Here is a 16,766-nt window from a genome sequence, read left to right as displayed (position 1 = left end):
CTAATAGCTATATATCTCCCTTGCCAAATTGCAGATGCATTATTATTCATGCAAATATTTCAATTTATAATGTAGTATCTYCCTGCCTGAAGTACTCCATCACTCCTAGTCCTTCCCCAAAGACTTCAAATACAGTATTAATTCTTTTAACTTCATGTGATTCTGCAGGAATCACTGTTTCTGAACTTTCCCCATGAGTGGAGTATCCCCTACAGCATGTCCATCCATACAAATTGTCTAGGCAGCTCATATCCTGTTGGGATGGCCTAACATAGAATAGCTAATACTGTTGCTTGGGTGACATGGATCCTTTACACAGATTCTAGAAAGAATTTTTAAGTAGTTAGATGGCCTTACAACATCTTTCCACTCAAAAAAACTTCTGTTGTAAGGGTATATTTTGACCTTTTTCCTGTGCTGGAGGGTTGAACTTGGAGCATGTCTCAATACGCTTACTGTTTTCTGTCTCTTACCGTCCAAGTGAAGCAGGCTACTGAGGCCGAGTGGAATAGACTATAAATTGAATCAAACTAGAGGAAAGGCAAATCCTTACATGGCCYATAATATGAAAGGTGCAGGACTGATGCATTTTGCTAGACCCAGCAATGTCTGGGATTCATGACATGACCTCTTAGCTGAGTAACAGAAGAATTTATGCTAGAACACCGATAATTTAGATGTGTCTTTGTGTACTGACTTCACTGTATAGAAGGCATAATGGAAAAAGGAAATGCATTGCTAAGATGTAAAGCTTCTGTATTTTCTTCTTCTGATAAGTTGACCCCACCGACCGTTCACCTCATTATAACAGAAGAGAGTATTTCATTTACGATAGAAAATATTTGGGGGGGACCTTCATGCCTTTTGCCTGTTTAAAAAAGCCTAGTAATTAAAAARCTTTAGAAGTTTAATTAGTGAAGTGCAACAAATCTTCCTACAAAAGAGAAGACAGTTATTGCCCTTGCATTTTAAAAGTGTCTTTCAAATTGTTTTTGCATACTTTGTATACAGTATGGCTAACACTTAAGAAGAAATGCTTRAACAAAAGAATGTTTGTATTGAACAGGCAAGTTCTTCAATCTGCTACACATGTTTGACTGGTGAAAATGATTTAAACCTGTACAAGATGTTTATTTAACTCATTTTCAGACTTGTATATGAATATATATGAAACATATGCATAAAAGGATTTTTCTTTTAAAAGATTTTTTGCCTGGAATTATTTTAAATGCAAGTGAAAAAACTCACTAATAAAAAATTCTGATGTTGGAATAAGTTCGTAATCAGGTTGAGTTGAAAGGGATATGTTTGTTTATTTCATTGATCTTATTTGAACATGGATTGATAATTGGGCTATTTCAAGCCACAATAGAAGTAGAGAGTTATTATAAATTATGCAAGCTCCTCAGAACGTCAGCAGTGTATCATAACCCCCATTATGTTGGGCATTTTGGAAACACAGAATAAAGGAGTTCTCCAGGGATCAGTACTGGGTCCCATCCTGTGTAACTTCTTCGTCAATGACCTGGACGAAGGGTCAGAGTGCCCCCTCAGCAAGTTTGCTGATGACACCAAGCTGGGAGGAGTGGCTGACACACCTGAGGGCTGTGCTGCCATTCAGAGAGACCTGGACAGGCTGGAGAGTTGGGCGGAGAGGAACCTCATGAGGTTCAACAAGGGCAAGTGCAGAGTCCTGCAGCTAGGGAAAAATAACCCCACACACCAGTACAAGCTGAGGGCCGACCTTCTGGAGAGCAGCTCTGCATAGGAGGACCTGGGAGAGCTGGTGGATGACAAGTTGACCATGAACCAGCAAGGTGCCCTTGTGGCCAGGAAGGTCAATGGTCTCCTGGGGTGCATTAGGAAGAGTGTTGCCAGGAGATCGAGGGAGGTGATCCTGCCCCTCTCCTCAGCTCTGGGGAGGCCTCATCTCGAGTCCTGTGTCCAGTTGTGGGCTCCCCAGTACAAGAGAGACATGGAGCTACTGGAGAGAGTCCAGCGTAGGGCTATGAAGATGATCCGAGGGCTGGAGACCTGCCCTATGAGGAACGGCTGCGAGAGCTGGGCCTCTTCAGCCTGAGGAAGAGAAGACTGAGGGGGGATCTTATCAATGTGTACAAGTACCTGAAGGGAGGGTGTCAAGGGGACGAGGCCAAACTCTTTTCAGTTGTCCCGTGTGACAGGACAAGATGGAATGAGGAGAAACTGAAGCACAGGAAGTTCCTCCTGACCGTGAGGRGGAATTTCTTCCCTGTGAGAGTGACGGAGCACTGGAGCAGGTTGCCCAGAGAGGTGGTGGAGTCTCCTGGCTGGATGCAACCCTGTCTAACATGCTCTAGGTGACCCTGCTTGATCGGGGGGTTGGACTAGATGATCTCCAGAGGTCCCTTCCAACCTTACCCATTCTGTGATTCTGTGTATTTTTGAAGTGCAAAAATTTGAAGATGTATTACTGAAGAAAGTTTTGTGACGAACCAGTGAAACTTCTCAGCTGTGGCGGTTTTCTAACCTAAGGAAAACTCAAGAACCCTTCCAGGAAAGCTATGCRAAATGTACCCTTCTTAGTAATCTCTACACAGGTTTGTCTTCAGGAGTTAMTCAGAAGGTCAGAAGAACTGACTTTTCCAGAGCTCAGTTTGAAGCAAGAAGTTAAAACTGTACAGTTTCTATATTTTGGCTTGAGGAGGTCTTAGGATTATCAGATGGGAAATTTTTGCCTTTTTTTTCCCTTCAGTTCCTTCCCTAGAATGTGAAGACTCTGGCTAACTGTTTTTAAAATTCATTTTTTGAATCATCCATCCCATATGTACAGACTGCTTAAAGAAGAGTGTTCTGTGAGAGTAACTGACCCTGGCAGCTGGTAGATGAAATGTTGGAGAARGAACTGGCTGGAACCATGGTGGTCTGTGTAAAAGAGGTGTAGGTTATTTGTTACTTTTGGAGTGATTTTGTAGGAGATAACCACACTGTAGTCATGTTCTTGCTGATAGTCTGAAGCTTAGAATTTAACAATTGCTGGAAACTACTCCAGTTAGTTGGCGATATAATGTTCTTTTCAATATTTTTGCTAATAGTTAAATTTCAGATTTATTCAGATTCTGATTTGTTAAAGATTTTTCTTATGAACTTTCTTAGGTGGAGTGGCAGCCACATTAGATGGGGACAGCCATTCAGACTAAGACATATAACGACAGGGAAATATTTAAGCCTCCTGGATGACAAGAGTCTTCTTCTTACAGACAAAGAGAAAGCAGATGTAAAATCTACAGCATTTTGTTTTCGTTCTTCCAAGGTATGGAATTAATGCAGCATTAATGTAACTAATAATGCTTACATTCTCTTTGAAAAGCAAGATTTAGATATTTCCTTTCATATTAATTATAAGAACCTTTCTATCTTTTTGCTGATTAAAAATAAAGAATTCAATATAATTAATATATAGAAAGCTTATTCTATCATATTTGCACTGGGTAGCGTTGCCTGACTGTTTGTTTTTTACTGCTTGTCCATCTTTGAACAGTCTGCTGGTTTCTTATTTATTTTTTTGATGAACTTTACTAGTACTTCACCTCTTTATCTGTGTTGGCCAAGGTAGGAAGCAGTTATAATAATGTGAGTTCTTTAATTAAATTGGAGAATCAGGATTTTTTTTTAATTAGATGCTTTACTGTGCTCTAATTTACAATTACCATGGTTTGAATTCTATACTAGGCATTTTCCTCTGACACTTTCAATAAGCASTTCAAGTTAAAAAGTATACTTTGTATAGTGGGTGAACAGTTTAACGTAATACTATGATAAATCTATGATAAATTCTTTAATAACGTTTGATTTTTTTAATACTTTYTAGTCGCAGCATGATTTTGCTGAAAATTTTCCAATAGTAGTATTTTTTATATTTATCTTTTAAAATATGTGGTTATAAACAGAATGATAAACCTTTCAATAACCTTTCTGTAGCATTTACTTCATATGTTTTAAATTATTTCCCTTGTATGCTTGGTATGATAAGTAATGACTACACACCTGAAAGCAGCTATATAGACTTGTGCACTCTGAAAAATGAAGACATTAGATCAGATGACTGTTATCTGGAGACCCAGACAATGTCTTTTTTTAAAAAAACAGAAAAGCCCTGAAAATGCTTAAAAATTTCAGGACAAAACAGCACAAATGCATTGGGGATTTGCTGTTGCAGTTGATGTGTATCTCAGTAGTTTGAAMCAAATGAGATAAGAGAATTCATATACTGATTCTCAAGGCTGGAGTCTTCAGCTGAAGTTGCACCAGGGACAGTGGAAAAATATACTGTCATCTACTATCGTATGGATAATTTAGTCCAAAAAATATATGAAGGCAAGAATTCTTAGTGATACAGAGGGTATCAGTAATCTGTTGTCAATATGGAAAAGGCAGTTGGTCTCTATATTCTAAGTAGCAAATGCAGGTGAGTGTGTGGTGTTTTGGAGATTGAACAGTGTTTTGTTTGAAGTTTCTTCCCTTGCTTTTTTCAGCCTGAGTTTGGAAGTCTTATCTGAAGTATTTTGAGAATTTACATTTTGAAATGAATTTATTCTGACTTGAAAAAAGTGTCCATACTTTTTGCTTTAGCTGTTGTTAAGAGACCAAACGTACTATACACTGAGAAGAGCAGAGATGAAAGGTTATGGGGCCAGCATGAAGAAGAGCARTCATTTCTGAAGTGACATGTAATCAATTCTTGATTCAAACAGTAATCAATTCTTGAAGTAACGTGACAGCTTTAAGAGAGGTCTATAAGCTTATCAGCATTTCACAGATGATGAGAAAATAACCTTACTCCATAACTGTAGTTCTTCCATTCACTAGCTTAACGGTGCATAGAGATCCCACTTGTTGTACTATAAATAAGTCAGTTTTAAATAGGAAGAAACAGGAATGGGGAAAGAATACCCTTATTTGCACTGTTCGCAATTTGAATTCATGCTTRAAGTCTCAGTTCCTTGAGGCATGTGAGTAGATGAGAATTTCAGTTTCCAATTAGAAAAAAAATCTGTGTTTATGTTTGCAGAGAAAATATTGAAAACGTATTCCCTGTGTAACCTGAAGATTTAGAACCAAATCTAAGTGCTCAACATTTATTGTAGTTTTTAACCTCAATATTTGCAAAGGCTTTACTCATTTTAAACAGAGTAGCTTGCCAGTACTGCATTTAAAATTTAAGTGGGAAAGAACCAAAATGCTTCCATTGTTGATCAAATAGCATTTATAAACCAGAATAGTTTTCTCAGGTGCACAAAGTAGTAAGTGCTCATGATTTGTGTGTATGTGTATATAGCTATATATACACACACATATATATAGATAAAAATGTATATATATCAAAAACGTTAATGATTTATATTTCATATTTATATTATTTTACTTCTGTATTTATTTTTACATGAATGAATTATAGGTATCTACTCTTGTAGCCTACATGTAGGCTACATGAAAACATGGAAGGGTTTGTCTGTGATCTTGTATGCCTGGAATAAAAGAAGTTTGGAATGGAATAATATTTTAAATCACTAATTGTGTATGTTATTGAAAGACTTTTCTTTATGAGAAAATTCATGAATCACATATTCACATCTTAAGAAACTGGAAAACAGACTAGAAAAAAAGATACTACAGTATAGAAGCACTGAAGACTAATGCAGATAAATGCCTATAGCTCATGAAGATAATTCAAAAAATTGGAGCTTGAAATCAGCGTATCATTTCTTCATATGCTAACAGGACCTAATTCATTTTTTCTTGTATCATTATCTGCATCCAATTTCGTATTATAAGTAGCTTTTCAATTTCCATCTATTACATTCAAGTTATTTGTGTTAGCTTTTGAAAGAGGTGAATGCAACATTAAGAGAAATTATATGAACAACCTAATGAATTGACAATGAAATAGAAACAGACAATAACTCAGTAATCAGCATCAGACATATTAATAAATCAGTTATCAGTTATTACCACATATCAATGGATGAGATTTTAACAAGCACTTAAGGAATTCAGACATTTAAAAGATAGTGAAATTAACACATATATCCAGAAACAGTTTAATAAGCTGAATTGATGAATATATTATCTTGGGAGCTTAATGTTATGAAAAGTAATAATAACAATTCCACCCGAGTAAACTTACTATTTTTTTCTTTTAAGTGCTTCAAAATGCATTCGTAATTGTAGGTGGAAAAATACCTAGTTATATGACATCTCCCTTTACTTAAGAAATTCTTTTAAAATCCTTTAAAAATTAGAAGTTGTTTTCGGTTCATTTAAAAAACACAATCCTTTGTCATCTCTTCCTGTGAAGCTGTCTCCTCAAATCATTATATGTGTATTTTGTGTAATCATTCTCTAAGTTTTTCCTGAAGAGTAGTTATAACAGCATAAMGCATCTGGGAGAAATTTTTATCTGATTATTTGTGATATTACTCAGGAACTGAAGGAAGCGGCTTGTCCTCTAATGCTGATCATAAGAAGCAATAGATGTTGATGCTGTTTTTGGTTAGGGGATCATCTTATGTGGCTTTATAAACCCCGTGTTTTATTAAACTGCTTCTTGAGTGTAATTACTGCTCCAGTGAACCTGCCTCTCCTGTTGAAATGGTGAAAGGACAAGTAAAAAAACAACCTCAGCACCARTGCTGGTCTCAGTTTCAGCTGCAAAAATTGTGACATATTCCCTGTCCTCTCAGGAGAATTGTGAATAGTTTSTATATCAATTACATGATCAAACAAAATGAAGTCAAAAGTGTTTTTGGTTACTCTCAATAGAGAAGATTTTTGCCTAAAATGAAGTCAGTGATAGAGCCTCAAGCCCATTGGCAGATCCAGCCTGTAGTGACGGTCGAAGCCCCCGGAGAAGTTTTGAGCCTGATTACGTTGACATCTTTCCTACAGTTACAAGATATTACATACAGGTCCTTGTAACACGTTTTTTCCACATTACCTGTGGATTTAACAATTAGGTGAGGGCAYGCAGAAGCTTTATCGGTCAGTTTAATCAGATGCTTTTGGAGAGGTGAAATGGATCTTCTACCAAAACCAGGAYGCACAGCCCATGTGCTTTATAAACTGATGCCCGTGAGAAAGGAGTTGGTTCTTATAAGAGCATTATTTTGGGTAAAGCCTCAGATTATAGTTCCTCTGAAGAATACTTTCCGGAAGAACCCCTGCCCTCCCCCAAAATCTATTAAATGATAGGAAGTACTCACACACATGCACACACATATATATGTTAGATAGGTGAGACGGTTTGCCAAAGCAGATAATTTGAGGTACTAAACTTCCTCTGACTGCAGTATGTGTAGGAGCCCAGCTGGATTGATGCAACACATCAACAGASCAGTCAAAAATGCATGGATATGGATTTCTTCGCTCAGGAAATGTCAAGCCTCTTGGGCCGTAATGAGCAATGACAGGCTAAAGGCCATCTGTCTGTGATGGTCAGGAATGAATTGCAGGGTGGTGCTTATCATCTTTCCAGGGTTGAGAAAAAGAAAAAGGAAAAGGCTTCTTTAGATTATGGCCTGCTTCTGCTWGGGAATTCAATGTATTTGGTGTTTTTTCATGAGGTTTTATGTTTCAGTAATGACATGTACTGGCCATTATGATCCTTGTTCTTTCCWATGCAGATGAAATGAATATATCTGATTTCCTAATGTAATGAGCTAGTTTTTTGTATRGATGAGATCTCTCTCTCTTTCTTTTCCCTAGTTAACCAGAAGTTACATTTTTTTTCCAGTTTTTAATAGTTTTATTGAAGAAGGATCTCCAGTATTCTCTCAGGTCCCGTACTGCACAGTTGTCCAATATTAAATATTTGATGCAAAAGTTAACATACTGGCTATTGTTCTTGTATAATTTATTTTCCTTCAGGAAAAGTTGGATGTAGGGACAAGAAAAGAGGTGGATGGAATGGGAGCACCTGAAATAAAATACGGGGATTCGATATGCTTCATACAACATGTAGACACGGGCTTATGGCTTACGTACCAGTCTGCTGATGCGAAGTCTGTGAGAATGGGATCTGTGCAGCGCAAGGTGAGACTGCAAATGAAAATGGACTTTACTCAATCATAGTAATTTCTAGGTGTCAAAATATTTTAAACTTACCGTCATTTCAATATAACAGTTTCTTAGTCATATGTTGAAAATCTAAGTTACATTATGTCCTGAATTCTTAAATTTAAAGCCAAACTATYCCTGTTAGCCTATAGCCATTAAACCCAAAACATTCTTAAATATGGAAATACCTGAAGGCAAAATAATTTGGTTCATTGCTTAAAGAAGAAATCTGTAACAACTTCAAAAATACTAGTAATAGTCTGTATAATATGCTAAAATTCCTTTCTTTGGTGTTGTGGTTGGGATTTGGGAGGCATTACATTCAAATTTCTTGCTTTCTATGTTGTGCTGAAATGTTAAATTCTCATTTTGATCCTTGGGAGGTTTCTTCTCCTTTTAAGGAGTAATAACCATGGTCAAATAGAATGTTATCTCAGCATAATAAAGAAGGGAAAAATTCTTTTCAAAATTTAAGACTTATTTCAGAAGGCAGCTTCACATTTGTGTTTGTCTTCATTTTAAATGTCTAATTGGCAGGAAACTACTAGTTCTCAGCATGGAAAAACATTCAGACCTCCTTTAAAAAAATGATGAGATATATTAGAATCCTTTTTAGAAGTAATGTAGTGCTTATATGYAGTGGAGTATTTTCTTTCAGTACTGTATGTCCCTAAATTTCAAAGGTAGAACAACCTTTGGTATACTCGTGCAGTCATGCCAGACACATGCACGTGCGCACATGCATGCGCGCGCGCACACACACACACACACTTAAAACTATTATATAAAGACCTATTAAGCTTATCTTAAGAATATCACCTTACTGTTAAGGTTGATAACAAACAAACAAATCCTTTTAGACTTTTGATTTCTTTATGTTTCTGTATGTTGTTTACCTATACAGAACTGTACAGTGATATCTCTATACAGAAGCTCTAACTGTGAGATTATCATAGCATTCAGCCTTCTGGATCAGAACAAGTGTGTACTTGCATGCAAAGAAATAAAATAAAAGAGTATTTTTAATTGCATTCAAATTTTCAATGCCTGACTTCATAATTTCTGAACCTGCTTTTCTATATGAGATTTCATTCTTATTTGTGAATCACACTTCATTTTGAAGTGACTGCCTTTTATTTTTATTTTGCAGGCAATAATGCACCATGAAGGTCACATGGATGATGGTTTAACATTGTCCAGATCTCAACATGAAGAGTCCCGTACAGCACGTGTCATTCGTAGTACAGTCTTCCTTTTCAACAGGTTTATAAGGTGTGTTTTTAAATGATCTTTTTATGCTTTTTCTTTTTTTCCCCCCTTTTTTGTTCTATTCAAAGTGGTTATTAAGATGACAGTGAAAAATTAATTCATCAGAAAAAAACGGATGAATACTTCTGAAGTAAACTATGCCAATTTTATGTCTATTACCAGCAGAGAAGTACCTTGAGAGGTATTATTCAGGTTATTTTCTCTGTCTTCTAGTATTACTTTATTGTTCAACCTTGAATATTTTATTTGCCAAAATCTGCTGGGTGTTAAAGTAGGCCATGAGGTGATCAGTAGAACATGATTTAGCTTTTGTTTTTCCAAATACAGTTTTAAAAATAATACAAGGTTGTAGCTTGAAAAACCTGCTTTCTTTTTCTGGAAGAATGAGTTATCTATGCAATTACAAACTTGTGCAAGACAAATACATTGAGTAAGTTCATAGTCACAAATAWTTTTTTTCTAATATAGATAATGTTATACTTCATTTTTCCCTCCCCTTAGGCTTTTTTATTTGCTCCCTTTTGATGCTACTTGTTTCTGTATTATTTTGCAGCATATGAARTGTTTTATTTTATAGCAATTTTGGCCTCTAAAATACTGCCAGATTTATGCAGCTTGTATTTATCTTCCTACTCCAAACCTCCTCCTAAATAATACTGATAAAATGCTAATTCCTGAATGTTTGTGGCCTCAATAATTTAAGAAAGGCTACTCTTATCAGTGTAKCTGCCATTAGGAAAAGGATGATATGTGATAAGATCATACATAATAKTAAGGATTTCATATGAACTCGTTTTTCAAAGATGATTTAGTGTGGAAAACAGTGACCTGAAGCAACTGTGTCCTAAATCAATGTGCAGCTTAAGACATAGGTAGGTGAATTTACTGGAAAATATTTAAGCATCCACTTAAATGATGTCAGAGGAAGCATATCAGAAAGGTTGACTATTGTATGGCATTCAGAACAGAAAAGAAATCCAAGCCCTAGATAATTTTTAAATAAAACATTTTCTTAGAAGCTTCTAAGAATACCAAAAGAAAAAAAAGATAAAAACAGAGAAAGCATTTTAATGATAAATATCACAAATGAAGGAAATACTGACTTACAGCAGAAGTTCACAGAGAATGCCTATGAGATCCAAGTTTCCATTTAACAATTTAGTATTAGCAGCAAGTTTCTCCAAGAAGGAAAGTTGATATGAGAGAGAGTTGAAAATATTCTTCTAGTAAACACGTGACCCATTTCTTTGCTGTGAGGCCAGTAGAAAAATTCCTGGCAACTGCAGATAACGTGGCCATAATAAAAATCGGACTTGTCTTTGTAACTGTCTTTTGAAGCACTGTGTTATTTATTGTAATAGATTTCTATTCTTCAGCASGAAGCCTGCCTTCTAAATTTGTAATGCTTCCTAAATTTAGAAGTTTCCCAGCCCTGGGGGCCGCAAAGGGGCCCCCAGCGCCTGGGATGCGCGAGGGGAGCGACTGGGCTGCCGGGAGTCCCGCTGCCCTTGCTGCTGAGAGGTCTCAGTTGGGCAGCTGCATTTCAAGAAAGATGGGGATTAAATGGAGAAAGGCAGAAGGATGAGGAAAATACAAATGAGCAGGGAGCTGGAAAGTGCAACATTGAGGGAAAGCGAGAGTTTGGTACGGATTCAGATAGGTGAGGAGCCAGTGCAGTGAGAAAGAGAGCAGTCTGCCCTCCGCTCCTGAGAAGTGATGGTGTTACATTATTCCAAGGAGAATTCAAATTGTATATCAGGAAAACAAAAAGGATAATAAAATGCTCGAACAGGCTGGATGTGGAAGAGCTGGAATCACTGGAGATTGCCTGAGAACAGAGCAGATGTATTTGAGAGCATACRGGGACTAGCTAGGCCCTTTCTGAGACTGTGGGATTATTTGACATCTGCCAGTCCCAGCCTTAACAGTGCTACGGGCGGGTTTTTCCTGTGGTTTGCCTCTGGTATTGCTAAATTTGGGGGTAGAATATCAAAATGTGCTTTTTGCATTTTGCAAAAAAAGCTCTGAATGTAACCAACGTTTACCTGCTTTACTGATTATCTTTTTTGATCCTTCCACTTTTAGTTTGGGAAGGAAAGGGTGACTCATTAAGTGGAGGATGGGGCAGGCGTAAATAACTGTTAGTAACAAAAGCTGTTGAGAAGYTGTGCAGTTGTCAGAAACTAAGTTTGTACCTCTGTTTTTCTTTTATTTGTTTTTTGGAGTTCTGGAATCTACACAAAGCTTCCCTGTAAAGAAAGTGAAGAGATAGAAATGATAAGAGATTAAAAAAATGAAGAGATTAAAATGAATGCTTTCCATATGCTCAGGACACTTTGTATCTTATTCCAGGGGCCTTGATGCTCTCAGCAAGAAAGTGAAGTCTTCTGTGGTTGATTTACCCATTGAGTCGGTCAGTCTGAGCCTCCAAGACTTGATCGGCTACTTTCACCCTCCTGATGAACATCTGGAGCACGAAGACAAGCAAAACAGGCTGCGAGCACTGAAGAATCGCCAGAACCTCTTTCAAGAAGAGGTAGTTCTTTGAGCTTAAAAGCTTTGGGGCTTTACTCCTGATTTTCCMCCATCCTGTCAGCAGTATTCTGTTGGCGCCTGGGATACTGATCTCTAAGCCAGAGTCCATTTTCAGTGTTTTTTTCTTGCAGGTTTCAAGCTATGTGTGCAGTCTTTTCAGATCTGTTGATTTAATAGTTTTCCTGGATATTAAAAAAGAGGCCTTATTTCTTTTTTTTCTGCRTATTAGATACTAATATTGACCAGAAGCCCTGAATTATGACACTGAACTGCTACTTATCTGTGAAGTAATTTCATAGCTTCATAGCTTCATCTCTTTAGACAAAAAGATGCTACAGTTTAGTAAACACATGCTTAATTTTAAGTGTTTTGTGTAATATATAAAAATATCTTAAATATTAAAATATATAAAAATATTAAAATTATAAAATATAAAATATCTTAAATATTAAAAATATATAAAATACTTAAATAATAAAAATACGTAAAATATAAAAATAAAATATATATACAAATATATAAATATAAAAAGTAAAATAGAATTTCTCTGGTACTGATGGTTTGCACAGAGTTGGGCAGATATCTAGATGCCTTCTAGAGAGGAAACTTGCCTGTAATTGCACCTGGAATGCCATTTAGGTTTCTTGTTTAGTTTTAATTTAGTTTTGACCATCTTGTGTCATGAATTTTTGTAGACATGAAGAACATGTAAAATGTTCTTCAGATTTTTGTTTTTTGTTTTTCAACCTTTTCATAGGTCCTGCTTGTCTGACCTTATCGGTCCAACTCCTTAGGTATCTTGTTTTGTGTGTACTGCTTTTCATATGTTCTTTATTTTCTTAGCTTTCTGGAAATCTCATGTGTTTGCACCTAGAAAATACCTTTTTTTCCCTCTGAACAATCTGAGCATTTCTGTTTTTAGGGTATGATCAACCTTGTCCTTGAATGTATTGATCGCTTGAATGTATACAGCAGTGCAGCTCATTTTGCAGATGTAGCTGGGAAGGAGGCTGGAGAAGCATGGAAATCTATTCTGAATTCTTTGTATGAATTACTAGGTAAGACATTAAAAATCAGATGAAAAAAATGTATAGATATTTTGCTATAGAGGACTTACTACTTATGCAGAAAAATTAGGATAAGAATTAAGCAAGTATATCTAGTTAGGATGATCTGTACTTAAARGAATCCAGGGATTTTGCATTTCTAGGTCTTGCGTATGTTTAAGAATAAAATACACTGAAAACATTCAAATAATGTTTTTTTTTCAGATAATATATTATCATAAATAGATGCTAACTTATTCTGTCTTCAATTAAATAATTGATTGCTTTTTCGTATCATTATTCCTGTGTATCTCCTCTACTGCCCAAAAATGTGTAAACCAAATATATGTGAAGATGTCATCCCTGTGTTAAGGAGCCATGACGTTTTAGATAGTTTTATGTAAGTCTTCTCACACGTCTGATTGCAGAATTGCAACATAAATCGAAAGCTCCTATAACCAAGACCTATTTTACTAATCAGTAATTACTGCTAACTCCAGCATTATACAAGGATACAGTGTGCAATGGAAAAGTGCTGACTTTTAGATACAGTATAACATAAAGACTTCATCTACTTGTAGTCACTCAGAATCTTATATTGTCTTTTATAAGTATGGAAGWATTGGTCCATGGTTTCCTGGTCCAATTTCTGTTCAGGTAGTAGCATTTCACTTGACCTGTTTGCACAGTAATTTGAATTGCACATGTTATTCTTTATGTCCTATTTATGATTCATTATATAGGGTTATTATCCACTGCTGTGCAGTTATCTGCATGTTCACTGCTGCTCTTTGACTCTGGGGAAGGGACCAGATTTGTGTTTCTAGAACTTCAGGGTACTTTCCAAGCTTTAAAAAATATCCTCCAAAACATTTATTTTGTAACACTTGGCCATTTTGCTGAGTTCTTCAGATAGAATTATCTTAAGATAATAAAGCATGTCACAGAACTTGCAGATCTTTCCTTCCTAATAGRTAGCAGATAAAAGCAATGATTCCAAATTTGACTTTAGAAAATAAAATTTGAGGTACTTATGCCTCTTCCCTTTCTGTTACACTTTTCAGTTCTAAGATGGAGCCTTGCAGGTCTTCAAAAATGCACATATTTTGGYAAAAGCTTGAGTTTGGACACCATGCTCTTGCAGGCAGGACTGTTATTTCAGGCTTTCTGATAGAGGAATTGGTGTATGTATCATTCATATTCATAAAATCCCACTTAAGAGAAATTTGGTATTGCAAAGTTGTGCAAACAACGCTATGTTATACATCAATTCCATTAAAAACTTTATAGCTGAATATTGAGTTTGTAGAATGAAGCAAGTCAAGAAGTTAGGAAATGTCTAGGTTAATGCAGTGTGTTTACTATTAATTGGCTCTTTTGTGAGTATGCATTGTGAAACGTGATCCTGTATTAGTTTTTCTACAGGACCCATTATTTATTTAGTGCTCATTTATTATTGGGTCTTAGTACTTAGTTTTCTCTCTGTGTCCTTAAACCTTATTTATTGTAAACCTTTAAATCCTATTTGGAAAACAAAGTTGTTAATTTACCTTGAAGTTCTTTTGTGACAGTTATGATTAATGATCTGAATAACTACTGCTATTTATAAATGTTCTGAGGAAACACTTCTGTAAGGCAAAGAGAAGGAATGATCTCTCTTTCACTGTCCGGGACAGTTGCAGAGAGAAATATAAGTGAAAAGTTTCTGCCAGTGTTGGGTCCCAAATTAAGAGCTGTGAGTTCTGACCTTTTTTAAAAGACTGTTTAGCAGTATTTYATGTATGCAAGGTGTGCTGAAAACTTGTATTCCTTAGAATTCAGAGGCACAGAAAATGACTTTTAAGTGGTCTGCTTTACTTCACATAAACAAATGACAAAGATGAAATTTATCTGGCCTAACTGCAAGGTTTCCTGTTGTTTTCACTATATTAAAAAACATACAGCTTTGTCTATTTCATTCTTGCAAGTAGCCAGACTTGTTTAGTCTGAATTGTGTGAAGGTAGCTCAACCATTGGCAGACAGAAAGGGTTGCAGGTCTTTGTTGAAAATTGGAAAAGTTGCTTGAAACTAGGCTAGACTTTCACAGTGAAAATGCTAATAAATCTTAGTATCATAGAATCACAGAATGGTTGAGATTGGAAGGGACCTCTGAAGATCATCTAATCCAACCTCGCTGCTCAAGCAGGGTCACCTAGAGCACATTGCACAGGATCATGTCCAGGTGGGTTTTGAGCATCTCCAAGGATGGAGATGCCACAACCTCTCTGGGCAACTTGTTCCAGTGCTCTGTCACCTTCACAGCAAAAAAGTTCTTCCTTATGTTCAGATAGAACTTCCTGTGTTTCAATTTGTGCTTGCTGACTCTCGTCCTGTTGCTGAGCACCACTGAGAAGAATCTGGCCCCATACTCTTTACACTCTCCCTTCAGATCAGATTCCCTCCACTCAGTCTTCTCTTCTCTAGGCTGAAGAGGCCCAGCTCACGCAGCCYTTGCTCATGAGAGAGATGGTCTAGGCTCTTCAGCATCTTAGTAGCCCTTCACTGGACTCACTCCAGTGTGAGCTTCTCACCACACCATTATACTTGTTGTATTTTTGCTCCCTCAGCTTCCGTGCTTCCTCATCTAATACCTGTGTGAATGCTTGAAAATATGACATTGAGTAAATTGGAGGGGCTGGGGTGGGGGCTGTTTTTCCAGTCTTTCCAACCCCTATCATTCTTTCATTCAGCTGTATATGCCCTCTAAGTGAATCTGTTTTAAACTATGTATTTTTTCAGGTGTTATTTTGTGTATCCTAGCGGCTGTTATTTTAATTACTAAGAATCAAATTCCTATGACAGTAATCAAACATACATATATATACATATATACATACATATATATACATATATATATATATATATATGTAAAGGAATAGGTCCAGAGAGTTAATGTCCTAGTTAAATCAGAGGATGATCTTTTAGAGCATAAACAGTGGAATATAACAGTCTGTGGTTGGGTTGGGATATTCATAGATTTGTGGGAGTGTGGAAGTTTTTATAACCATTATAACCAGTTTTTTTCAACTCCTGTTACATTAGGTACAACTTAGTCAGACTGGAGGATTTAGGGGCTTGATCACTTAATCTTTTCTGTAAAAAGTTAAAATTTCCAATTGACTGGTCAGACTCATGCAGGCCAGCGAATGGCTTCTGAAGGCATTCTCCCTGCCTCCCTTATGTTACTTCCCTAACTGCATTATTTTCTGGCAGCTAATGCTTAGGAAGCCTGGCCTTGATCTAGCAATAACGAATTTGTTCATTGCTCTATTTTGAATGTTGCTGGAGCTATGCAGTAATTGCATGGATGACAAATAGATATTGCTTGCTTCTGTCTTGCTTCAGCAAACAGTAGTTTGCTATTGAGTTTGTGCATAAAAATAAAGTCATGTCATAATTCATGGCTTTTGTCCTGTCATTGCCATTGTTTGTGGCATATTTCACTGTGACAGCAATGGAGGGATTTACAGACTTCCAGCTGAGACTGAATACTATAGGGTATAAAAATTCCTGCTGAGTGTCTAATAGAGCATCCGTAGGGCACGTGTCCTTCTGCTCCTACAAGTACATGCAGTCACTGTGAACTTTATTTGATCTCTTTCTATCATGAATACAGAGAGTATCTCTAAGGATTTGACTTCAGTATTTGACTGATGACATCATGTTGTTTTTTTTTTTCCTTCAGTTTATTTAAAGCTGGAAACTTGCTCAGAATGGTGGACCATARAAGAAGGAACTGTTGAATATTCAACTTTTGTTTTCAGTTTGGTGTGGCTTTATGT

The 16,766-nt window shown here is 36.4% G+C and overlaps 1 protein-coding gene across 5 annotated transcripts in view; it reads left to right on the top strand.

The window, feature by feature from the left end:
- Positions 1–16,766, top strand: part of RYR2 (ryanodine receptor 2) — a 449,981-nt gene that overhangs the window by 210,932 nt on the left and 222,283 nt on the right. For all 5 annotated transcript variants that reach the window (XM_085298277.1, XM_085298276.1, XM_085298275.1 and 2 more), the window contains 5 exons: positions 3,136–3,292; positions 7,906–8,070; positions 9,245–9,366; positions 11,716–11,899; positions 12,821–12,956. In XM_085298277.1, coding sequence (XP_085154403.1) covers positions 3,136–3,292; positions 7,906–8,070; positions 9,245–9,366; positions 11,716–11,899; positions 12,821–12,956 — 764 coding nt within the window. The remainder of the gene's footprint in view (positions 1–3,135; positions 3,293–7,905; positions 8,071–9,244; positions 9,367–11,715; positions 11,900–12,820; positions 12,957–16,766) is intronic.

This window comes from Rhea americana, unplaced genomic scaffold (assembly GCF_003343005.1).
Source record: "Rhea americana isolate MKP2758 unplaced genomic scaffold, rheAme1 scaffold_137, whole genome shotgun sequence".
NCBI lineage: Eukaryota > Metazoa > Chordata > Aves > Rheiformes > Rheidae > Rhea > Rhea americana.
Note: the sequence above shows the minus strand (reverse complement) of the source record. Positions and strands in the feature narration are given on the sequence as shown.